This window comes from Panicum virgatum, chromosome 7N (assembly GCF_016808335.1).
Source record: "Panicum virgatum strain AP13 chromosome 7N, P.virgatum_v5, whole genome shotgun sequence".
Taxonomy (NCBI): domain Eukaryota; kingdom Viridiplantae; phylum Streptophyta; class Magnoliopsida; order Poales; family Poaceae; genus Panicum; species Panicum virgatum.
Genome location: NC_053151.1, coordinates 526,523 through 552,500, shown reverse-complemented (window position 1 = coordinate 552,500; position 25,978 = coordinate 526,523). Strand labels below are relative to the sequence as shown.

The 25,978-nt window shown below is 47.0% G+C and overlaps 1 protein-coding gene and 3 pseudogenes across 11 annotated transcripts; 1 reads left to right on the top strand and 3 right to left on the bottom strand.

The window, feature by feature from the left end:
* LOC120681693 overlaps positions 1-1,522 on the top strand; it is a 2,100-nt pseudogene extending 578 nt beyond the window's left edge.
* Positions 290-3,787, bottom strand: LOC120682914 (annotated as a pseudogene).
* Positions 3,788-7,854: 4,067 nt separating this feature from the next.
* Positions 7,855-10,874, bottom strand: LOC120682912 (annotated as a pseudogene).
* LOC120681698 lies at positions 9,892-12,953 on the bottom strand. Of its 11 annotated transcripts, XM_039963318.1 has the most exons (10): positions 12,500-12,660; positions 12,186-12,412; positions 11,762-12,095; positions 11,573-11,674; positions 11,241-11,485; positions 11,058-11,146; positions 10,934-10,975; positions 10,811-10,846; positions 10,568-10,672; positions 9,892-10,430 (listed from the first exon to the last, which is right to left on the bottom strand). In XM_039963318.1, the coding sequence occupies exons 1-6, from the start codon at positions 12,531-12,533 to the stop codon at positions 11,063-11,065; spliced, it is 1,026 nt and encodes a 341-aa protein (XP_039819252.1). In that variant the 5' UTR covers positions 12,534-12,660; the 3' UTR covers positions 9,892-10,430; positions 10,568-10,672; positions 10,811-10,846; positions 10,934-10,975; positions 11,058-11,062. The 11 variants fall into 11 exon arrangements, with proteins under 11 accessions (XP_039819252.1, XP_039819249.1, XP_039819250.1 ...); XM_039963315.1 differs by having other exon boundaries at positions 10,568-10,846; XM_039963316.1 differs by having other exon boundaries at positions 10,934-11,146; positions 12,500-12,659.
* Positions 12,954-25,978: the final 13,025 nt, after the last annotated feature.

Sequence of the window (25,978 nt, the reverse complement as noted above, 5' to 3'; positions counted from 1 at the left end):
GCCCAATGAATATCATAACAAATGTCCTACTGTTTGAAGAAATTCTACTTCCTACGAAAAAGAGAATCTTTACAAATCCCATTTTAATTTCTGTTTTACGGACCTGGGAAGATCATGACTTCTATACACCCTAAGCAAAAAAGAAGACGATGTTTACTAGAATCTGTTTCCCTTTGTTAAAAATTAATTTTGCAGGCCTCAGTGTCTCTGCAATCGTGTTGATGGCCTTGGCATGCTTGTACATCATGCAATTACAAAGGAAAAGGCACATGATGGAGAAAGAAGAATATTTCAGACAAAATGGAGGTCTCAAGTTATATGATGAAATGAGGGCAAGGAAGGTTCACACGATTCATATTCTTACAGAGAAGGAAATAAAGAAAGCCACAGACAACTATAGTGAAGATAGAGTGCTTGGATGTGGTGGTCATGGAATGGTCTATAGAGGAACTTTGGATGACCACAAAGAGGTTGCCATAAAAAAGTCTAAGGTAATAAATGATGACTGTAGGGAAGAATTTGTCAATGAGATAATAATTTTGTCTCAAATCAACCACCGAAACATCGTGAGGTTACTAGGCTGTTGCTTGGATGTAGATGTCCCAATGTTGGTGTACGAGTTTGTCTCCAATGGAACTCTATCCAGGTTCCTTCATGGTGCTGATCGTACATCACCAATCCCCTTGGATCTCCGTCTGAAGATTGCCACACAATCAGCAGAAGCTCTTGCTTATTTACATTCATCGATATCTTGCACAATTCTACACGGAGATGTCAAGTCTGCCAATATCCTGTTGGATGATCAGCACAATGCAAAGATTGCAGATTTTGGAGCATCAGCACAGAAGTCAATGGACGAAAATGAGTTCATCATGTTTGTACAAGGAACACTTGGCTATCTTGACCCTGAGAGCTTTGTCAGTCATCAGCTGACAGAGAAAAGTGATGTCTACAGTTTTGGAGTAGTTCTTCTGGAGTTGATCACAAGAAAAAGGGCTATGTTTGAGGATAGGTTCAACGAAAAGAAATCACTGGCGCATACCTTTCTCTTAATGTTTCGACGTAATAAGCACCAACTGATGCTGGACATCGAAATTATAGATGAGGCGGTCATGGCGGTGCTTGAGAAGCTAGCCCAACTAGCAGTGCACTGCCTATGCCCAAGTGGAGATGACAGGCCAACAATGAAGTAGCAGAGCGCCTACAAATGTTGAGGCGGCTCCACATGGATGCAATTAATGACTGTGAAGACAATTATTATGTAAAAAAACATGCAGGATCACCATCAATGGCTGCCCCTTTGGATGAAATGACATACAGCAGCGTGGAGGTGTCTACACTGATCCTTGCATAGCTCTTGCAACATTGATGGTGCTTCTACACATTTTATTTTTTTGAAACATACTTCTACACTGGATACTTGTGTATGATACTTGGTGATGTATATAAGTGGTACATATCTATTAAGCTGTTTCAACAATGCGCTACGATATAATGCAACATTTTCATAATTGGAGACCTACAACTGCATATGTTGTCAACTTGTCATTCATGAATGATATCTACATGTATGTAATTTGTACATAGATACCCAGCTTGAGTTTTAACACATTTTTAGGTGAAAACCAGCAAAGACCCTATCATCTGCGAATTGTAGAAACACGAGGGAGGTTGTTTCTTCAGTCTACGCACTAAACTGAGCTTGGATTGTTTTTCCTGATCAAGGCAATTCTATTATTCTATAACAAAAAGAAAGCCTTTTAGTTTCAAGCAAATAAGAGTAGGGAACTCTTAATGTTCCAAATAGTAAAAATGTCTTCAGTTCTATACCACAGAAGGAACTGTTTATCTGGACATATGGAGCAAATTTACCTGGTTTGAAGGTTGAAGCGTGTGATTCTTTAAGCTCCTTGGCCCACATGGACTCCTGGAGTCACAATGCTTGGAGTCGGAGCTCCCAGACACTGACACCACATCTGTCTCTTCTTCGCATGGGTGGCTAGAAACTTTTCAATAGCTTCAATGCTTCATGCATCCATTTCCAAAATGTATGCGTGCCAAAAATGTATGCATGCATACTGCAAATTCAATAATCAGTAGACTGGTTCAAGTATGACTGTGTTGCAAAAATTTCCACAACATTTTCACGGTAGAACTATGGTTTATATTGCCTAAGGGCATAAGGTGCATGAATAAGGGCAACCCAAGCAATGAATTTTTGGTACTTACATCTCTTTGAAGCTATATTATACCCATGTGGAACGGGTCCAATGTGAAGAAACATATGTTAAGAATCATTAATGAGCATCTGTTCTTGACCAACGCATTTTGCAATGTACGGTAATCAAAGAATGGCATGACCATGAAGCACCACACTGCTCTGCCCTACTATCTTCTTGATTCCAGCCTCCTGCATCACCTCTCCGATTCTCACACCAGCCTGCCAATTACCATCTTCTAAAAAAACATTCCTAACAGTGACATATCGACCTGATTGCTGGGGGCCAAGGGCCATCAGTTTCTTCCCAACCTCCACTGCAAGCTCCACATTTCCATGGAGCCTGCAAGCCCCAAGAAGATCACCCCACACAGAAGCATCGGGCGCGAAGGGCATCCTCTCTATAACTTGAATGGCATCCATAAAACGGCCAGCACGGCCTAATAAGTCCACAACACATCCATAATGGACCATCAGTGGTGTCACCTTGTAATTGGCGACCATGGCCTCAAACCAGTATAACCCAATCTCCACCATTCCTGCACGAGCACAAGCCATCAGCAGAGCAACAAAGGTGATCTGATTTGGCGAGAACCCTTCAGCCCTCATCATGTCAAACTTAACCAGCGCTTCAGCCTCCTTCCCATGATTAGCTAATGCCAAAAGCAGCGCATTCCATGTGCAAACCTCCTTCCTGCAGACAAACTCAAAAGCTCCTGTACACCCACCAAGCCTCCCATGCTTCCCGTACATGTCAACCAAAGCTGTGCCGAGAAACGCAGTGGGCTCAACCTCATGCCGGACCATGTACGCATGGACAGCCATCCCCGACATAAGCCCCTCAGCACCATCAAGGTTTGCACATGCCTAGAGCACGCTGACCAACGTGGCCTCCTCGAGCCGTCGTCCCATGTTACCCAGCAAAAATCCCCCGAACACCTCGAGAGCGCACCGGTGCCGGCCACCGCGCGACAGCCCAGACACGAACGTCGTCCATGTCACGGCGTCCCTAGCCGGCATCCGCTCGAAGAAGGTCCCCGCCGCTTCGAGGTCCCCGGCAAGGCACAACGCATCGAGCAGGGCGTTGCAGGCGGCCAGGTCCGGGCTCCCCTCCATCTCGTCGAACACCTTGCGCGCGTCGCGCGCGGGGTGGCCCGTCCGGCCGTAGGCGCTGACGAGCGAGCAGGCGACGAAGCGGTCGCTCGCGAGGCCGCGGCGGAGGCACTGCGCGTGCAGTGCCCCCGCGGCGGCGGCGGAGCCCGAGGCGGCGGCGGACTTGAGGAGGGAGGGGAAGGAGTGGCGGTTGGGGCGCGCGCCGCGGGCGAGCATGGCGGAGAAGAGGCGCAGCGGGGCCGACGGGGGGGATGCGGCGGAGAAGCGGAGGTGCGCGTGGGCGAGGCAATTGTAGGGGAAGGCGGTGACGGTGGCGGGGGAGCGTTTGGTGTCGGGGAGCAGCGCGCCGGAGGTGAGGAGGAGCGCGTGCAGCTACAGGAGGCGGCGCGGGAAGGGGAAGTGCTGCTGGAGGAGGCGCTCGAGGACGGCATACGAGTACGGGGAGGCGCGCCGCATGGGCGCACGTGCGCTCCCAGTCCCTGAAACCTCGGCGCCGGCCGGTACAGCGAGCCCTCCCCCGCCGCCACCACTCCCTATCCATGGCCCACCAGCCAAGAATGTACTGGGCCAATTCCCACGATCGGCCCAACAAACAAGCAGCGCGCGGGCTCGCGCGCGTGGCCAATAAACTCGACGCGTTCAAACGAATCAAACCATGTTTTTCTTTTTTTTTTGGGGGGGGGGGGAGGTGGTTTGAATCAAACCATATCAGCTCCTCCCTCCGTTCCAAATGAAGAGATTTGATTAGATTGATATATATTTTCTCTTTAAGGAGTACTATATTTGACCTCTAAGCAAATAACTAATTAACTTCAATGAACTAAGGTCCAATAGATCTTTGACTCTTCTAACAACTTCACTGTTCTCCTGATAAGTTTTTTTTTTGCGAAAGGAGAGAATTGTATTAAACCAAAGGGGAACAGTACAACCCTACTCTATTACAGAAAAGATCCATAAGAAACTGAAACCGAAGATTACAGCCGCCACACCAGGTTCCAGGGTCTTCACATAACCCTCTCAACTTTAAAACCGGACACTCCACATGATTAGATTTACACAGTGAACATATAATATAGTATGCGTGAGTACAAAGTTTTTGCTTTAGATTTAGATCTAATTTTTATCTGTAATTAAATAGATCTAAATCTAAAGAAAAACTTTGTACTCACGCATACTATATTATATGTTCACTGTGTAGATCTAATCATGTGGAGTCCAACAAAATTAGATTTTTCATTTTATGATTTTTCTGTGATTTACTATGATTTTTCAAAGATTCAACCGAAATAAATTAAAGAGTTAAATACACCAGCGGCCCTCGAACTTGTCTCCAGGTGCCACTTAGGTCCACGAAATCGCAAAATCGAAATCTAGCACCCTGAACTTGTTAAGTTGTGCCACTTAGGTCCATACCCCTTGATATGGCGCCACGTGGCATGAATATATGCAAAAAACTCCTCCAAAGTTGCTATCTTCTGCATTCATCCCCTCCCCCTCCCATTCTATCTCTTTCTCTCCCCCACGCCTCCCCTGCTTCCTCCGTCAGTGCGCCGCCGCCTTGGAGCTCGCCGCTGGCCACGCCCTCCAGCACCGAAGCCCACCCGGCGTGCGTCACGAAGGCGCCCACGGACGCGTGGCGCAGCACGGCCACCTGCGGCGCCCAGGGGACCACGCCTCTCTGCCGCAGCCACCACCTCCGCTGCCGGTCGTGACCCCGGTCTCAAGCTCCCCGGCACAGAGCCGGTCCCGCAGCCCCTGTCCTCCGCGCGGGGGGCGGCCGTGGCGTGCGCAGCGAGCGCGGCAACCGCAGCGGGCATGGCGGGCGAGGCCGCCGCCGTTGCGGGTGCCGGGGCACGACGAGCGGGCCGGCACGGCCGCCGCGGAGCGCAGCGGGCATTGCGGGCGTGGCGGCCACGACGCGCATAGCGAACGTGGCGGGCATGGCGGGTGAGGTGGCCGCGGCGGGCGCGGCGAGCGGACAGGCGCGGCGGGCATGGCAGTCCGCGCGTGCTCCGGCGAGGAGGCGGGGGGATGCCCAGATCCGCTCGAGCTCCGGCAAGGAGTAGGAGGGAGGAGGGAGGAGGGAGGGAGGGGCGCCGGCGAGGGAGTGGGCTCAGGGTTCCGCCGCCGCTTGTCGTCGCTGCTCGAAGGAAGCCGCGCCGGAGGAGGGAGGGGCTTGCTCGGAGGAAGCCGCATCGGAGGAGGGAGGGGCGGCGAGGCGGGCCGAAGCTCCTGCGGGGCTCGCGGCCGCGGCCGCGTGCGTGTTGTGGAGTAGCGTGCGCGAGGAGGGAGATGATACGAGCTCGGTGCGGCGGAGGGAGGAAGGAGGAGGAGGAGGAGGGAGGAAGGAGGGGGCGGCGCGCCGCCGCCACCTCCGCCATGCCATGGCCTCCACCGTGAGGAGGGGTGCGCCGGCACAGAGGAGGGAGGAGCGAGGAGCGAGGAGGGCGGTGGGACCTCCACCGCGGGCCACACGAACGCGTCCCCGACCACGCAGCTCACCTTGGCGCCGCTCGCCGCGGCGCGGGCCGCCTGCAGCCCGGCCTCCACGAAAAGCAGGTTTCCCGGGAGCTCGGCGCCGCCCGCCCGGCGGAGCTACACGATGGAGGCCGCGGTGGAGAGGAACGAGAGCGTGGCCTGGATCCGCCCCGTCCTTGGCGCATCGCGGCATCGAGCGGAGGAGCTGAGTCGGCGGGGCCGGCACACGCGCTCAGTGGCGGAGCCACCGGAGCAGTGAGTGGGAGGGGGCGGCAGAGGGAGCAGGGAGGGGTAGGGGCGGCGGAGGGAGCTAGGAGGGGGAGAGCGCGGCGGAGGGCGCAGGGGAGGAAGCGGCGGAGGGCGCATGGAAGGGAAGATGATAAAACTTAAGGGCATTTTTGCATATATTCATGCCCCTTGAAAGGGTATGGACCTAAGTGGCACAACTTAACAAGTTCAGGGTGCTAGATTTCGATTTTGCGAGTTCGTGGACCTAAGTGGCACCTGGAGACAAGTTCGAGGGCCGCTGGTGTATTTAACTCTAAATTAAAAAAAGAAAATAGCAACCACCGTTCAAAACCGCTCCAGGGGTGATTTGAACGGTTTTGAAAAGTTCAGGGGGTGGAATGTCCGGTTTTAAAGTTGAGGGGGTTATGTGTTCCACCCCTGATAGTTTGGGGGGTGATGTAGACTTCTTCCGTTTGCTGGAAGAGCTGTTCGCCTGTTCCTGCTCCTCCATTGTTATGTGAGGGTAGTTTTAGGACTTGGGTTTCGTTTAGTTCCCAAAATTTTTCCAGCGATACAGTAATTTTGAATGTTTGACTACTAATTAGAAATATTAAATATGGATAACTAATAAAACTCATCCCACAATCTCCGGGTGAAATTGCAAGACGAATCTTTTAAACATAGGCCGTGTTTGGTTGTAGGGTGAAAAGTTTTTCACCCTACTTTGACCACTAATTTAGAGTAGTAAACGAAGTCTAATTACAAAACCACCTCCACAACCCCCCGTGTAAATCGCGAGACGAATCTAATGAGGTCTTTGACCGCACGATTAAAGGATGGTTACTGTAGCATCACTGTAGCAAATCATCAATTAATTACCGTCATTAGATTCGTCTCGCGAAATATCACTTATCCCTAAAAAGGTTTTGCAAATAGACTTCATTTAGTACTCCATGCATACAAGATTCTTTTTTCGGAAAACGTGCGTGGATTTTACCAAACACGGCCTATTGGATCATAATTAAACAATGTCATACAACAGTAAACAACCTCTACTGACGGATTAATCAGGCTTAATAGATTCGTCTCATGATTTCTCGTCCATCTATGTAATTAGTTTTATAATTAGATCTAATTATGTTTAGTCCTTCTAATCTTCAATTGATGGTGAATTTCGTCCAAAATTTTTCATGATCTAAACACGGCCCAGGTATTTGAGTTTGCGCAATAAGCTGAATTGGGTCAAGGAATGGTTGTCATTGTCAAGCTGAAAATGATTTGATTTCTTGGAAGATGTATTTCTTTTGCTGTTGCTCCATGAGCTTGCATGCGATCCCCGAACCATGTACGCATTGGCAGGTCCCAATGAAGCTCAAAGTTGGATCCTTGCATACCTGTGACAAGTTTTAAGGCGATGACCAACACATCAACTTTATGCAGGCATGATTGCATTCTGCAGCGATTTTCAATGCCTCAACGATGACTCAGCAAGTTTAATACACTATGCAGTTAGGCAGCATACACACGCATTTGACAAATAGCAGTTTCACAAAATATAGCATAACCAGGGTCTGAAATTAGAATTTGGCCATTGCTGAATGCATACTTCAGCTCAAGCACATAATGATAAGCCTACCATAAATATTTCATCACAATTGGACCACAAAAACTATAGCTATAAATTAATTATAGAAAAATATGTCTAAAACTGTTATGCAAGGAAAACATGTTAGATACTTAGCCGATCTGCTATGCAAGGAAAACGTGTTAGTTAAGCAACAAAAACATGTTAAATACTGCTATGCAAGGAAAACAACGACACAACTTAGCCGATCTGCCCAATTATCAGCCAACTTACATTCTTTACATGCACCAATACAAGTGCACGAAACTTCCACATCTGCACATGACATTGTCATGAGCCTGCAGATCCATCAACAATAAAACCACCTAAGAGCCACAAAACTCAAGTTTGTAGCTAATCTATCTTGGTTGGATTTGATTTGACCACTCCAATCCTGACATGTAGAGAATTGTTTCACCTGTACAGCAGCTTGTCGTCACAGAACCATTTTGAACCCTTTTTTTTTTCTCGAACACGCAGGAGAGCTGCGTATCAATATATTAAGAAGAAAAGGGTGTAAAGAACCCAAAGTTACAGCACAGGTTTTAGTTTTGGGCAAAACCTGTACGAAAAAACTCTTACTCAAAGAATTAGAAAAACTATCTCTCAAGCGCTGAGGCCTAAACTAGACCAAGGACCTCGTCGTCACAGAACCATCAAGGACCAAATACGATTCTCTGAACAAGATCAGGCATTCTCTTTCTTGGCATCCGTACAAGGCCAGTGATTTGCATCTCAGTAACAGCCCTGCAGAACCTTGCTTGGATCATAGCTCTACCCTCCGGAGACGAGGGTTTTGATTTCTTCTTCGAGGGAGAACTGTAGGATTTCCGTTTGGTTTTTGAATTTTTGCTGTTGATAATTCCTTCAAAGGTCGTGTACCAATCATGAAGGTTAATTACGTCCCCATATTCTTGGGCTAGATTGCACATAATTGATGTGTCATGCAAGGATCCTGATACAGCAGTTCCACTCCTGCAACAAGAGCATTTCAGATGGCTCTGTGACTTCAGCAGATAAAGTTGAACCATTCTTCTTGGATTTCCAATTAGTGCAGATTGGAGAATGTCAACATTCTTGAAGCAGATGATTTCATGAAAAGGTAAACACTCAACATGCACCAAATATTTACTAGTAACATTCTGTAATAGAACAGCAGCTTTCTCATTCAGTGGAACTGTACCATTTCCAGTACTGGCTGCTGATCTCCTAGCCCACTTTTCCTTTGCCGGCCTAACTATCTGCACCGATTGTGGTTGACTGAAGCTCTTTCACTTTGTCGTTGATCTCACTCATCCCTTTTAAATGGTTGCTCCAAACTTCAAGGACATGTAATAAAGTTTCCATTGGCAGGTGCCTTATTGTATTAATTACTTGGGCTATAGATCCTTTACCACATCCTGACTTTAATCCTGACAAGTTTTCACAAGTCACTTCAGAGACAAATAGGACATTTTCAGTTTGCAGATCTGGGTTGACCGCCTCGCAGAATATATCCAAAAGCTGAACTTTGTCATGTCTTCCAGCTTCATACAGGCACAAGAGAACAGAGCCCCAATCGTTTTGCAATTTCAACAGTTTAGAGAGTCCTCCTACAATATTGTTGCTAGAATTGCTTGAGATCTTTGCACTTGCACATGAGGGAAAACCAAAAGCATATTTCCGTATCTGCTGGGGAAGTGCTTCAAACTTATCACGCCAAAATTCCTCACAATCTTCCTCAAGCATTCCAACGCACAGAAAGCTCAGGGGTTCCAAGGAGAAGTGCTTACTACATGCAAGCTTGAGAGCGCTAATAAAAGAAGTTATTGTTCCATCATGCCTAAAAAAGTAATTCCTGAGGAACTTCGCGACTTCATGGCCGATGCAGAATCCAGTGCATGGTTTAACAAGGATGGCCTCAACAAGTGCATTCATTCTATCCGATGGAGACCCCAAGGTAAGTTTACAGGGCTCTAATCGTTGAAGAGCCTCTGATGAGAGAAGCTTCTTTGGTGCATCAAGGGTAGTTGCTATCCCCATTACAAAGAAGATTGGAATTTTAATTACCCATTCACTCAGCATCATCACAAGCTCTCCCAGCACATCACCAGAACATTGCTCTAAATCATCAATTATAACAATGATAGGATGGTCACAGTTCTCAGCTTCACAATACCAAGATACCAGCGCAGTGGATCGGCCCAGTGGCTAGATTTTGGCCCAATTATTATAGTAGCGTATACAATGGTTAACAATTTTTAAGAAATTATTAGATACTAAAAAATACCATTAGCACATAAACAAATTACAATAGCTCCAGAAATAGCATGCCCCAGCTTGTTCAAACATTACAAGCTCCACAAATATCTGACAAGCGTCACCAAACAGCATCACACATTCCAGAGCACACATCCAAAAAACCAGTCACATTACCACCTGCTTTCAATCACAGCGAAGACGACTAAGCAAAAGCTCCAGTTTTTTATCAGTGTCAGCCTTGTCAGTGATCCTAGCTTGTTCTGATTCCTGGAACTTCATAGACAGCTGATCAATTTCTTCTCTTTGTTTGGAGACAAGCAATTGTAGTTTGGCATTTGCACTCTTCTCTGCCGCCAGCTGTGCTTCAAGGTTTCGAGCACTTGGTGTAGCCTGGCCTTTCCCCAAGCCCACATTTTTAAGAAACTAACTATTCTTGCTTTTGTCAGCAAGAAATTCAGCTACGGCTCTGTTCACACTCTCTTCATCTTCAGCTTCTGTAGATTCTGAAATCTTGTACTCCAATTCAGTCTACAAGGTTAAGCAAGCGAAACAGTGGATTTTTTTAACAGTCAGCACAGCAAGTGAAATCTTGTTCTCCAATTCAGTCTCCAGGGAATTTAGTAACAATTGACAAGAAGCACAACAGTAAGAGTTAAAATACTTACAATTGCAGACTGGACAGGAGCTGTGTAGCCTTTCTTCTTGTTGCTGTAGTGGCACTCTATGAACAAATCAAGTGCATTCGGTTCTTCATTTTGGTACTTGTCTCCCTAAAGGAGAATATGGAAACACAATATTAAACTGGCATACTTGTCTGCAGTATCAGGTAATAATGGAGAGGTGAAACATATCAAGTTGTCTAAGTGCACGGCATAGCTGCGCGACCCAGTTGTATGATGGTACTTAACTTTAGCACGGTTGGTTTTGTTCTTCTCAGATGTTGCCTACGTCAAAGACATACCAGTAATGCATCCCAGATCGATATTTAGTAACAGGAAATTAAGAGTTTGGCCCCATAGAAGAAAACATACCATCCTCTTGGGGTTTTTCCAATATTCAACAAGTTCATTCCACTGTGCATCATTCAAAGATTTCACAGGAGAAGTCGTTGGAACCAAATGGAGTGGAAAAGGATCAAAAAACTTTTTCTTTAACCTGTGTCATTGTTGGCGAAGTGCAGACTTCATCATAAGATTACAAGCATTTTGAACAGAACCGTCATCTGTGTTCATATCGAACTTTAACTGCAAGCAATGAATACAAAGATGCATAAGAAACCTAATATCACCACCAGCATGATAACCATTACAGTGGGAGATGCATAAAGTCTGTACTTACTTTAAGACTTCCCATGAATTGTTCGAGAAGGGCCGGATGCTTCTTGTATTCCTTCCAATGCTTGAACACAGGCAAATGGTTTCTGACTGTGATGTTACATTCAGTTGCAAACTTTGCAGCGACAACAGGCAGAACTGGCCTTGCCTTCCCCTCTTGAATCACCAATGGCAGCTTGCCATGCCTAGCACGGGTCATCTTTTGGAGACCTTTTCCCATACTCTGTCCCCTTGGAACTGCCGCTACCTCTATACAAAGATCAATTTGCAATTGCATAACGAGGCGAATTTTTGAAGGAAAGAACAGCAGTAAGAGATTCTAGTTTAGTTACTTGCCTTCAGTCTGTACTTCATTGTGCGCCTCCGCACACTCATCACCTGCAGCGTGTTCGTCAGGTGTCAAGGGGACCTGGTCATCTTGCTGTTGAGTGGCCTCATCTACAATAAAGACAGGAAGTAGAAGCTTAGACTTTGTGAAATTAAAGGCAGTAAAGAAACAGTAGGAAGCATGTGATTTGATCTAGCCTTGAGGACAATGCTGTGTGGGCTGTTCGACGTTGTTCACAGACTTTGCAGGTGATACTGGTGGAGCCCAAACACTAGCTCGAATGAGAGATGTAGGGTGTATTGTGACACCAGAGGAGGATCTGGAAGCAGGAGGAGCAGCTCTTGTGCCCCTTGTAGTTGGCTGTGCAGCAGCACGAGCAGGAGCAGCCTTCTGCGACCTTGTGAGCCTCGTGGTTGGCTGTGCAACAGCAGGAGCAGCTCTCTTAGCAGCACGTGGTGACGTTCCAGCAGCAGACATGTCATCTGAAGTTCTTTTACTTCCAGTTTTGTTGCGAGCAGTCTTGTTAGTTGACTACAATCAACAGAAGCAAAGAATTATTTCAGATAATAGAAATGAGGAACATGGTAAGGCTTTAAGAAATGAAGGATAGTTTTGATCGACCTCTGTTTGGCTATCATCAGATTCATGTCCTTCACCGGAAGGATCATCTCCAGGAGCGTACTCGGATTCAGAGTGTTCAGGATCTTTACCCTTTGAGGCCCTTGCACTCTTCATTAGAGCCATAGTGTCAAACTCGTTTCTGGTGGTATGTAAGCCAAGTGCTTCGATCCGCGCCTTGTTCCTCATACAATTTTTGAGGCGTTGTAGTTCATAAGGAGTGATTGTTTCTAGCATGAGAGGGAAAACTAATTACTACTTCAAGAAATGTAACACAAATTGAATCACTGTGATTGTTTGGCCCAGTATTCAAGTACCTGCGCGGCGTTTGTTGGCAGCAGCCTTCTTCATTGCTGCGGTTGATGGAGCACGAACGGCAAGAACTCTGCTACAATATTCGGAACAATTAGAGAAGCGTAAAAATGAAACCCGAAACCCTAACCCCCGAAACCCTAACCCTAAACCCAGATAGAGAGAGAGAGAGAGAGAGAGAGAGAGAGAGAGAGAGATTGTGAGACGGCGCTCAGCTGCCGTAGTCCGCGCGGGGTCGTCGCAGTCATCGTCAGGGAGCTTCGCCTCTGGACCGCCGTGCCCTGCCTCCCGTTGCGGCGCCTCCACCTGCTGTTCTCTCCCCGCGCCCGCACCCCTCGAGGCCGGCAGCGCCACCGCGGCTGCACGGGTGCGGCGGGATCTTTAGCGGTGAGAGTGAGGGATGGAGACGAGAGAGAGAGTGCGGCAAAGGGGGAGAAGACGAGTGGACGGGAGAAATGGCGAGAAGACAGTGGACTCCGAAATGTGTATTCTCCGTGCAGCCGAAATTTTGGAGTCTCTCCCCGCGCACGGCCGTGTTGCCCGCCAAATTTTTCGTTCAGTGCCACTGACGTGCGGGGCCGAGTTTTAGCGGGCCGGGAAGAAAGTGAAAGAACAGATGGGCCGGGAAGAAAGTGAAAGTCACGGGCCAGTCCAAGGCTGTTTGACCCGTTTTTTTTTTTATTTCCAACTAATTATGGTACTCTTGTGAAGTAACTTGCAAAAAAATTATTATATATACCCTAATGCATTTTTGTCATGTATACCGTACAAGTTCACTAGAGCCACAGGAACTTAATTCGGGGGAAAATAACTTATCTTCCAAATTTTACCATTTTGTAGCATTTTTTGGACTATATTTCCTGTTGCTTGAAAAAAATTAATAAATACGAAATGAGGTCCAAAAAACCTGAAACTTGGCAGGGGGTCATTTCATGGACATAGAAGTATGCCGTAAAAATTTCACACGATTTCGTAAAAGTTGGTATATACGTTCTGCAGACATGGCCGCATCTCGATACAACGCATATATAACATTGCACTCGGACTTCGTCATTTGTACTATGTTGCATAGCTCTCCCATTATTCTGACTTAACTCGTCGACTACATGTTCACTAGAGCCACATGAACTTAATTCTAGCAAAAGTTGGTATAGTTCAATTTGGGATCACCTTCGGTAAGCACACATAAATTCATCTAAACTAACGAAAATAGCAAATCAGTTCCAGAAATTCTGGAACTCCAACACAGCACCATATAAGTAGGATACTGCACCATATCACTCAGGAATATAAATACTCAGTACAATACAAGTCATATGTTGGTCAAATAGCAAATCAGTTCCAGCATGCAAATAGTACAAATGTTGCAACATGTTACAAATACAAACCGTTCAATGGTACAACATCTTACAAATGGTACAACATCTTGGTGTGTCGGAACTACTCATCATCACTATCAACAACAAGGTTCTCTTCACCTCCACTACAATACGCCAATAGAGTGTCGTCTGCCTCGTCTTCGCTGCCATCGACCGCTATCGTAGTTTGTTCTCTCTCCATGCTAGCAAGCTCAGCAGTTTCAAACACACTTTCCACTTCGTGATCCATAGCTAAAGGCTATACAGATATATTGTCTGAAACTCCCTGCCGCATACGCACATCTTCGAAACACTCGTCATCTTGATAAGCAGGTGCCTCAAGTTCAGGAACATCGTACAAATGTCTATGGTCAAAATTCTGGACAATTCACCAATTTTCACCATACTTTGTATCTAGTAGATAGAAGACCTTTCTAGCTTGAGTAGCTAGAATGAAAGAATCATTCTTGTACCACAAATTTTGGATATTGATGCTCGTAAAATAGCCATCATTTTTTAGTTCTGTCCTCCTTCCATCCAACTTGAACCAATCACACTTAAACAACACTATTGTCCTCTCTGCACAGTTGTACTCTAACTCAATGATTTCCTTCAGGACTCCATAAAAGTGATGGCTCAAATTATTAGATGTGGCTTCTGACATTATCCCATAGTTTTGTGTCCTTTTATTGTTCTCACGATCGACAGTGTTGAAACGAACGCCATTGACTATGCATGAAGAGTATTTCTTGACTCTGAAATCTGGACCACATGCCAAGGAAAATAGATCATCATCTATCTCTTCTCCTTCAGGTGTGCGCAGCCTCATCACCTGTTAACAAAAACATATCATCATCAATTGTTACAGAATGTAAAACTAAAAACATATATGAAAGAAAACTGACATTGCTCCTGAACCAGTGGTGAAATTGTTGTCGAAGCAACCGTTCTGTTACAACCGTTCTGTTACAGGCACATGCTCAGACTCTAACTCCTCTTTGAACATCCTGAAAAAAAATAGAACAAGAAAATAGTACCTTTAATCGGCAATACAAAGTATGAGAGTAGGTATAGAAGTCAGAACGTACTTGACATATTCCTCAACTTGGCTGCAGTTGTTCAGCACGTACCACACCATTTGATCATAGCCGTCGTCATATACATATTTAGATGCGGACGTAAAATTAACGCCATGTCCAAAAACGTCCACAGTATAGGCATCTTCATTTGAGAATCCCATGTTTCTTGGTTTCCGATTGAACCTTGTTTCAACATCATCCATGTACTTTGAGCAAAATGTCAGACATTTGGACGCAACATATGCTTCAGCTATCGAACCCTCTGGACGTGCTATGTTTCTCACATAGTTTTTCAGAGTACACAGTCTCCTTTCAATTGGGTACATCCACCCATATTGCACAGGACCTCGAAGCAATGCCTCATCAGGCAAATGTACTGAAAGGTGGACCATCACATCGAAAAAGGCCGGAGGGAAAATTCTCTCAAGCTTCACAAGGATTATAGGTATTTCTTTCTTCATATCAGTCAACACATCCTTGTTAACAGTTCTGCTGCATAGTTGTCGAAAAAACTTTCCCACATCAGCTACGGCCTCGTAAATGTCCTAATCCACTACTCCTCTTATGACAGCTGCTAAAAGTCTTTGTAAAATAATGTGGCAATCCTGAGTTTTCAGACCGTGCAACTTTGTTCCATCGTCACTTAAACATCTTGAGATATTCGAAGCATATCCATCTGGAAACTTAACTTCTTCCAAAAAGGCCATAAATTTAGCCTTCTGTTCTTTTGTTAGGGTATATCGAGCATGAGGCATTCTAATTGAGTTTCCTTCTTCAATGAGATGCAGCTCTTTCTTGACTCCCAAATCCTTTAAATCAAGCCTGGCTTTTACCGTGTCCTTTGTCTTTCCTGGAATATTGAGAATAGTCCCAATCAAGTTCTCACAAATGTTCTTCTCAATGTGCATAACATCAGGATTATGTCTCAGCTTGAGGTTTTCCCAATATTCTAGGTTCCACAAACAGACCCTCCTCTTCCAAATTTTTTTCTCCTCCTGATCCAACTGCGAACGCTTCCTTTTCCCTGCAAGTTGTTGCTTCCCTGGTCTAACATCTCTAACCTTTTCCAATTCTGCTTGTAACTCCTCTTTGCTAAAACTTTCCGGTGGATCGTTGCTGTCATAAAGACCGGTATATTCATTGTTCCTTCGCAGATGATGTCCACTTGGAAGGAAGCGACAGTGTCCAAAATACCCAATCTTGTTTCTCAGTGAATACGACAAAGGCTTCTTGTCACAATGAGTACATGCAAAAAAACCTCTTGTTGTACGACCAGAAATAGTACCTAGAGCTGGGTAGTCATGAATACACCACAATACTACAGTGCGAAGGTTAAACATCTTACCAGCTAGAGCATCATATGTTCGAACCCCCTTCCAAAGCTGAAGTAAATCTTCTACCAGAGGCTCTAGAAATACATCGAAGTCCTTGCTAGGTGCTGAAGGGCCTGGAATTAGCAATGTCATTAAGAAATTTGACTCCTCCATGCATGCCCATGGTGGTAGGTTGTATGGCACGACAATTACAGGCCACATGCTGTATTTCGTGTTCATATTTCCAAAAGGATTGAACCCATCAGTAGCTAGGCCAAGTCTAATGTTTTTGGCATCTTCTGCAAAATCAGGATATTGTCTATCAAAATCTTGCCAGGCCTCACCATCAGCTGGATGACTCATCTCCTTCTCCTGAGGCTGCCGTTTCAATTTGTGCCACTGTGTTTCCTCTGCAGCTTCTTTAGAAACAAACATTCTTTGTAGCCTAGGTACCAATGAAAAATGTCGCAACACTTTCTGGGGAATTCTCTTCCTCTCAGGGTCTTTCCATCTTGACGTTTCACAGAACGGACAATGGTCAAGCTCAGCATATTGCTTCCTAAATAAAACACAATTATTCAAGCACACATGTATCGACTCATATCCAAGGCCTAAACGCCGTAGAAGCTTCTTAGCATCATCATATGATTTTGGAACCGTATTTACGGCTGGGAATGCTTTTCCCAGTAGCTTCAGTATCGCTGAGAATGCAGTATTGCTGATCCTATAAAAAGACTTCATATGCAGCAGCTTTACCACAAAGGAGAACTTTGAGAATTTGGTACAGCCAGGATACAGTTCACGCTTAGCCTCTGCCATCAAATTGGTAAGAAATGAATCATCGGCAATTCTACCTTCTTCTACTGCTGCGGTTTGTAGGCCTTCTAAAAGCTCTTCAAAACGAACAACGTCGATATCTCCATCATGACCAGCACCATCATCTGTCACATGCATCTCTACAACATCTACGTCCAATTCCTCTCCATGATGTATCCATTTGGTATAACTACTTTGCATTCCATTCATCAAAAGGTGCCTCTGTACCATGGTCTGATGCCGGTACATTTGATTAAGGCATATCCTACATGGGCATAATATTTCTTCATCTTCACTGAATTTTCCTCTCACAAATTGCATAAATTCTTCGACCCCTTTCATGTATTCATCTGAGAAAAGTCTACCATGGACCCATCTTCTGTCCATCTAACAGAACATTGCAGAAATACGAATCAGCAAATGTAGCTACCCATGGATTGAAATCGTGTTTGGAACAAGAACATGTGAGCGGAACACTAACCTTGGCTGCAGCTTGCTTGGACTGCAACCAGCGGCAGCGCCTTGCTCGGGTCACCCGGATCTGAGAAGCAGGATGTTCGCTAATCTCGGCTCACCAGCTTCTCTCTACAGCTTGCTCGGGTCACCAGCTTCTCGCGGCCGGCACTGTGAACTAAGGAGGTGAGCAGGATGTTCACTAAGGTCGTCGGCACCTCCCGCAACCCGACCGGTGAGGACCCTGCCACCGTGTCGGCGGTCCTGAAGCTAGTGAGCACCCTGTCGCTAAGCTGGGCTACTGGATTGACCAAGTACAGAATCGGTTGCATCTGGTTTGTGACTTAAAGATTCCTATGCAGCATATCTTAAGCAAATACTACCCATGTCCAACACAAAACAATCGGTTAGCGCAGTGGTGAAAACCGCAACAGGCAACTGCCGAGGTCGCAGGTTCGAAACCTCGCTAAGATGATTTAATTTTTTGGCACTTGCCCCGTTAATCGCTGCAGTAAATTGTACAAATGTCTATGGGCAAAACGAACAACAATTCGCCAGTCACAAATGCTCAAAATTCTGTACAACTCAGAAACTTTGTACAAATTCAGTTCAAACATGTCCAACTTTACGGAATGTTGCATTCAGTTCAAACATGTCCTACAAACGCCATCCAACCTTACAGAATGTCTATGGACCAAACATGTCCAACAAAAGCCGTCCAACCTAAATGACATGTCTATGAACCAAACATGTCCAACAAAAGCCATCCAACCTAAATGACATGTCTATGAACCAAACATGTCCAAACTTACACACATTACAGAATGTTGCATTGAGTTCCATACGTTGCAACCATAGGAGCAGGAGGAGCAGCTCTTGTGCCCCTTTTAGTTGGCCGTGCAGTGTGACACCCTAGGTGTCTGCACAGTAGTTGTGTATTTATTGTGTGCATCATGTGCTTGAATTGCTTGAAAAAGGATCTTTTTGTAAATATAAAGGTTATATGTGTAATTATAATTTGTTTCAAGGTCCTTTCTGCAGTTATATTTGAATAGGTTGTGAAATTATAGATTTTGTGGAGGGTGTTTTTGTAAAATGTAGTGTAATCATTACATGGCAGGAATATTTTCAATTCAGCCTAAGTTTGAAGTGAAATTGCTTTGAAAAAGACAAAATTCCTAGAATTCAAAATCCCTCTTATGTTTTCAAAATTAGCTCTTGAATCTTTGATCAAATAAATTTTTGCACAACATCAAAGTTGTAGATCTTGAAAAGTTGAACAACTTTCATGTTGGGCACTTTTTCTTTTGATCCCTATTTTAAAAGTTATCTCTACTTTACAGTTTGGTCCCTGGAAATTTCAGAAATTACATTTGGGTCCTTTTCCCCTTCCTCCAGCTCCTCTGCTCTGTTTCTCGCCGCCGCTGTGCAGTGTCGCCGCCGGCGCCGTGGAGAGCCAGCCCGGCCACGTCCTGCTTCGCGCTGGCGCCCACGCGTCGCGCTGCTCCTCCTCCACCGCCCTTTGCCTCGCGCTGGTGCCCCCTCCCTTCGCCACGTCGCCCAGAGCCGCCGCACGGTCGCCACCTCGCCGTCGCCGTGGCCCGGCCAAGGCTGAGGCCGCCGCCCTCTCCTAGCGCGCGCACGAGCCTTACAAAAGCCCCAACAAGCCATTCTACTCGCTCTTTCGCTTGCTCCGCATTTCCACGCCCCAAAACACGCCGCCGCTCCACCTTGAACGCCGGCGAGCTCAAGCCACCGTCGAACCCACCTCTCCGCAGCTCCTCCGCCCGCGTTGACACCCTAGCGAGCTCCGCCGTGAGCCCGCGCAGCTCCCAGACCACCTCCCCTCGCCCAACCCTCACCGGAGAACCCTAGCCGCCGTTCTCCTCCGCCGCCGACCCGCCTGCTCCGTCGAGCCGCCGCCTCCGAGCCCCTCCCCGCACCCCAAGACCACCCAGAGGTGCGCCTTGGACTGCTGTACCTCCCACACCCCTCTACCCTCGCCGCCGGTGACCCCTCTCGCCGGATTTGGTCGAACAACCACCGCCCCCCAGACCCGGCCAAGGACCCCGTGTTAAAAGGAACAAAAGTTCCAGGGGGCTGTCAGCAAACCCCGTGACACATATGAATAGTATCTCTAGGGACTTCTTTGTTATTTTTTGCTGAGAACTTTGAAATTTGATAGAAATTCGTAGAAAATTCGTAAAATAGCAAATCCAGTTGATCTGGAATCCTTGAGAGTAGCTCTGTGCAATAGAATCATAATAAGCTGGGTGTTTGTTGCAAGTTTTTGCTGTACAAGTTGATTTGTGTCACTAGGTAAATAAAGACTAGTAGTTTTATCTTTTTCTTAACTGATTATTGAAGCCATGTATTGCAGTGAATTTTTTTATGGTGATTTGTCCACATAACTCTAGTATTTATATAAAAATGTCATAGTCAGTTCTCATGTGTAGCTATTTCTTTGATTTAATCCATGTTTAGTAGACTTTAATTGTGATAAATAGTTTATGCTGATGATAAATCATGAAAATATTTCTGAGTGATCTTTTTGAATAGTTTATCTTGTCCATGAAGTTTGAGTCCCATGACCAGTCAGACCGGTCCAGAGCGGTCAGACCGGTCCGAAACGCCCAGTCCGGGTTAGGACTTGTATTTTGACATGGGATTTGATAGGGTTCCGACTCCTAACGGGTATAGACCTCCAAACCCTATATATATGAAGGGCCATGGCCGATTGAGGGGGATCCCAATCAATTCACACACTTATCATTTACTTTTCACCTCCAAATCCTAACTTTTCCAATCTCATCTGCTGTTCTTCGCTCATCTCTACGGCGTTCGAGGATGTTCTGAGTGGTCTGCTGACCTCAGAGCTACCCTAGATCCACGAGCTCCAACGGGGTCCCTCCCGAGCTCGAGATTCTAGGTTTTTGCCGTCTCCCTGGAGTACCGGTCTGACCGGTCTGCATATCCGGTCTGACCGGTCTGCGCGGGGAGGCTGCTGGTGTTGATCGTGTCGACGATCTTGCTGCGCGTTCTAGCGCATTCGAGTGTGTTTGGCGCAAATTAGTGTCAACAGTTTAAAGATAAGATGTCTTGGTGATTTGGTAATATAGACACTACACATGAATACAATGGGTTGTTATCCTGAGATCACAAATTTCCAACATTCTCCCACTTGATCGAACGGTTAACAACTTATGTTCGCTTTAAACTTATGTTCACACTCAGTACAACAGTAAGACCGGACCAATGCGTCGTCAGTAGTATTTAATTCACTACCGGGACTCCATTACCCACAGTTCACTGCAATACCTCGATAGAACGCTTATTACTTATTTGGGAATGATCATGTATCTAGAATCAGGTCCAAGATCGTTCACGAACATGGTTTTCATGGATTATCTGGATGTCTTTGTTGTGATCTTCATTGATGATATTCTGATCTTGTCCAAGACAGAGGAAGAGCTTGAAGAGCATCTGAGGCTCGTGTTGCAGAGATTGAGGGAGCACCAGCTGTATGCTAAGTTCAGCAAGTGCGAGTTCTGGATTGACGAGGTTCCATTCCTCGGTCATGTCATCTCCAAGGGAGGTATTGCAGTTGATCCGAGCAAGGTGAAGGATGTGCTCGAGTGGGAGACACCGCAGACGGTGAAGGAAGTCCGGTCATTCTCGGGCTTAGCAGGATATTATCGGAGGTTCATTGAGAATTTCTCCAAGATCGCAAAGCCTTTGACTTCCTTGCTAGAGAAGAATGCGGCATTTATATGGACTGATGAGCGTCAGATGGCCTTTAATGAGTTGAAGAAGAGGCTTACTACGGCGCCAGTCCTTACTCTGCCAGACCAGAACAAGAGGTTAACGGTGTACTGTGATGCTTCGAAGGATGGTCTTGGTTGTATTCTGATGCAGGAGGGCAGAGTGATTGCTTATGCTTCACGGCAGTTACGTCGGCATGAGCTGAACTATCCCACTCATGATCTTGAGTTAGCCGCAGTCGTGCATGCTCTGAACTTGTATGGGCAGCAGTGTGATATCTACACTGATCACAAGAGCCTCAAGTATATTTTCACGCAGAATGAGCTGAACATGCAGCAGAGGAGATGGTTAGAGTTGGTCAAGGATTATGACCTAGAGATTCACTATCATCCGGGTAAGGCCAATGTTGTGGCAGATGCTCTGAGCAGAAGAAGCTATGTCAACATGGCTGTTGCGCTTTCCAGATGCCTTAGGAGTTATGTGAGGAGTTTGAGCAGTTGAGTCTGGGTTTCTTGCATCATACTTCGAGTGCAGCATTCGAGGCAGTGCCCACTCTAGAGGCAGAGATCCGGCACCATCAGAAGGAAGATGAGAAGCTGCAGGAGATCCGTGAGTTACTCAAGAAAGGCAAGGCTCCTCATTTCAGAGAGGATGATCAGGGTACCTTGTGGTACAAGAACCGGATCTGTGTGCTAGATGTGAAGGATCTCCGGAAGTTGATTCTGAGTGAGGCTCATGATACAGCTTATTCTATTCATCCGGGCAGCACGAAGATGTATTATGATCTCAAGGAACGCTTTTGGTGGTATGGGATGAAGCGTTCAGTGGCAGAGTACGTGGCTATTTGTGACACCTGTCAGCGTGTCAAGGCTGAGCATCAGAGGCCAGCAGGTCTGTTACAGCCTTTGAAGATTCCAGAGTGGAAATGGGAGGAAATCACTATGGACTTCATCGTTGGATTGCCTCGTACTCAGAAAGGGTACAACTCCATATGGGTAGTAGTGGATCGTCTGACAAAGGTTGCTCACTTCATTCCAGTGAACACTACTTACTCCGGTGCTAGACTTGCAGAGTTGTACATCTCTCAAATTGTCTGCTTGCATGGTGTGCCCAAGAAAATCATATCTGACAGAGGATCTTAGTTCACTTCACGGTTCTGGGAGCAGCTTCATGATTCTTTGGATACGAAGCTACGATTCAGCACCGCCTATCATCCTCAGATGGATGGGCAGACAGAGAGAACCAACCAGGTGTTGGAAGATATGCTGAGAGCCTGTGCTATTCAGTATGGTACTAGTTAGGATAAGTGCCTGTCGTATGCTGAGTTCTCCTACAACAACAGCTACCAAGCCAGTTTGAAGAAGTCCCAATTTGAGGCATTGTATGGCAGAAAGTGTAGGACTCCTCTCTATTGGGATCAGATTGGTGAGAAGCAGCTCTTTGGCCCTGATATTATAGAAGATGCGGAGCAGATGGTACAAGCTGTGCGATAGAATCTGAGGATTGCACAGAGTAGGCAAAAGAGCTATGCAGATGGCAAACGGAGGGACCTGACTTTCAGTGTTGATGATTATGTATACCTGAAGGTGTCTCCGATGAGAGGAATCCGCAGGTTTCATATCAAGGGGAAGCTAGCACCTCGGTATATTGATCCATTCAAGGTGCTAGAAAGGAAAGGCGAAGTTGCTTACCGCCTGGAGTTGCCCACCAGCCTCTCAGGAGTTCATGATGTCTTCCATATTTCTCAGCTGAAGAAGTGTCTGCGAGTACCCGAGGAGCAGGCACCACTGGATGGGTTAGATGAGCAGGAAGATCTGACCTATATTGAGCATCCGGTGAAGATTCTGGAGACATCAGAGAGGGTTACACGGAACAAGTGCATCAAGATGTGCAGAGTTCAGTGGAGTTACCACAGTGAAGCTGAGGCTACATGGGAGCGAGAAGATGAGCTGAGAAAGACATATTCAGATCTCTTTGCTAGCCAGCCTAGCTGAATCTCGGGGACGAGATTCCTATAAAGGGGTAGGGTCTGTAACACCCTAATTTAAATTCCAGCATTTAATAAATTTAATTGGCTTTATTTAATTTTCTAAGGTTTATTATGTTTAGACTTGTATTTAATCTAATTTTTGTTCCACAAGTAATTAAAAATTTGCCTAAGTTTAACATTTGTTGTTGCATTCATGCTGGTGCATTGTTCTTTTTTTGTTTGAGTGTTAGAGTTGAATTCAAACTTGAATTTGAATTCAAATAGGTTTGAGTTGTTTAGAAATAGAAATAGAAAAGGAGAAAGAAAACCAGAAAATAGAAACCCTGAAACCAACCCAACCCAGCAAAACAGCCCAAACCCAGCCGGCCTGTTTCCCCTCTTCCTCTCCATCGTGCGGCCCACACCCGCGGCCCCGTTTTCATCCCCCGCGCTGCGCGCACTCCGGCCCACCCTCTCCCACGCGCTCAGCCCGCTGCAGCCGCTCAGCCCGCGTCGCCCGCGTTCCCCCTGACGGCCCGGCCCCGCACACCAGCGACTCCGCCCGCGCCGAGCGCGCTCCGCCCGCTGACCCGTGGGCCCCGCATGGCAGCTCTTTCCCCTTCGCAGCGCAACAGACCCGCCAGCACGGCCGAGATCTCCGGCCGCAATCTCGCCGGCTTTCCATCCCGGGTGCGCACGCCAAGACCCCCCCCCCCCGCCGCCCTATAAGTACAGCCGCGATCCCTCTGCTCCCCATCCTCACCCCTGCAGCCGTCGTAACCCTAGCGCCGCTCACCTTGCTCCGCCGCGCAGGCTCCTCTGCACCGCCGCGGACCGGCCCCGCCACAGCCCTCCAGCCCCTGCCAACCACCTCGACGCTAGGAGTCTTCCCGAGCATGTTTCCCTCGGCCTCCGCCACGACCACGCCGGAATTGCCCCAGGAACCGACACCGGTGAGTAGCTCCATCGTTCGATTTCTCGCCGCCGGTGGTCCCTGACCCGTCCTGACCCCCGGTTCTCGTTCGTAGCGCGACCCCGCATCGATTCGAGGAGATCCGAGGCCGGAGCAAGCCCTGCAGCACCACTTCCCCGAGCTCTGCACCATCCTCGCCGCCGGAGCTCGCCGCCAACCCTGCCGCGTCACGCCTCCGGCCGTTTCAAGCCTCGGTGAGCACCCCCTAGTCCCCGCCATGCTTTTACGCTAGTTGCTTTAGCCGTATCGCACCCCAGCCACCTGCACGCCACGCGCCGGCAAGCGCCGCCGCACAAACTCGCCGCCGCCGGTGCGCACGCCGCCATGGACCTCCCCGAGGCCCGCAAAAGCCCCAGGTGGACTACGCATGGCGCGTAGTCCATCCTAGACCCAGATCCGGGTCTATTCGACCCCCGGAGCATCGGTTTTGGTGAACTCCGGTGAACTCCAGCCGCGCGCCGCCGCGGGAACTCACTCCCGGCGACCCAGCGCCGCCGCCTGCGCCCCCAATCTTCTAGAGCCGCCCGATCTGAAACGTGCGTCCAAGATTAGATCTAGGATCCTTTAGATCTGAGCCGCCGGATCAAGATCCAATGGATCAGATCCGTAGATACCGGTTCGCCTGGCGCTTTTGTTAAAGACCCCCTAGGTTTTTCTGAAATCAACCCGCACTCCAGATGTATTCAAAAGTATTTACAGTTTAGCCCATATTTTATCGTTTTAACCCCTGAGCTTTCCCAAATTAGTACCCGCCGTCCAGTTAGGTCCTTTTTGCGAGTTCGCCCTCGGACCTTTCTAGTTTTTACATTTAGGCCCTCGGTTTTTGCCCAGAAATCCCCTGGAACTCCAGTTTTCTTACAAATAGGTCCCTGGACCTTGTTTTAGGCCTAGTTTTCACGTTTTAGCTCCGTTTTAAGCGTTCTTTATGTCCACACGATTGTTGTAACGCGTAGAATAGTTCTAACCTAGTTTTGTTTGCTGTTTTTATATATTGTTGTACTATTTCTATGTTTATGTTGTGTATTGTTTTTGGCCATGTGTTCATGAGTAGACGTTGAGCTACCGGAGGAGCCCTAGTACCAGTACCCAGAGCAGCCATCTTCTGAGCAGTTCGAGCAGTAGGAACAGTTTGAAGAAGGCAAGTATAACATGAACAACCTATCACTTTTAAATACATTTTCATAATGCATTTTAATATTGTATGCCTATAAGGACTTTCCTAGCCACTTTATATCCTTTATATATATATATCCCTTGGGTTGCATTTTGGTTAGTTGTGCTAGGTGCCGCGCTATAACACACTTGGTCCTTTTTAATTAATTTGATTAATGGTATATGCAACTTAATTCTGAGAGTGGCCCTCTGTGTTGGCTTGAGTGGCTCACGTCTCGTTAAAATATGTTTTGTTAGAAACATGGTTTAGGAGGCTAGCACGGTGCTTAGTGCTTGGTTGGCCACTCTCCATAAGGACCGGTTCATAGAACGACAACCTGGGACAACAGCGCTACCACAAGACTGGAATGGGACGATCTTGGCTTACTAATTAGGTCTTTTTGGTTTGGAGTAACTTACCTGCGGGGCAAAAGGGTGGTAAGCTTCAATGGTCCCTGCTCCTCCGGCTTGGTCTGTGCTTGGTTTGCACACCTGTGCTTGTACCCCCGTGAGGTGGGCCCCATCGTCGCCGATCCAACTCTTCGCGGTTACGCCTTACCAACGAGATTCTTTGTAACGGCCTCGTAGTGAGTTTGCTAGTCATCTCAC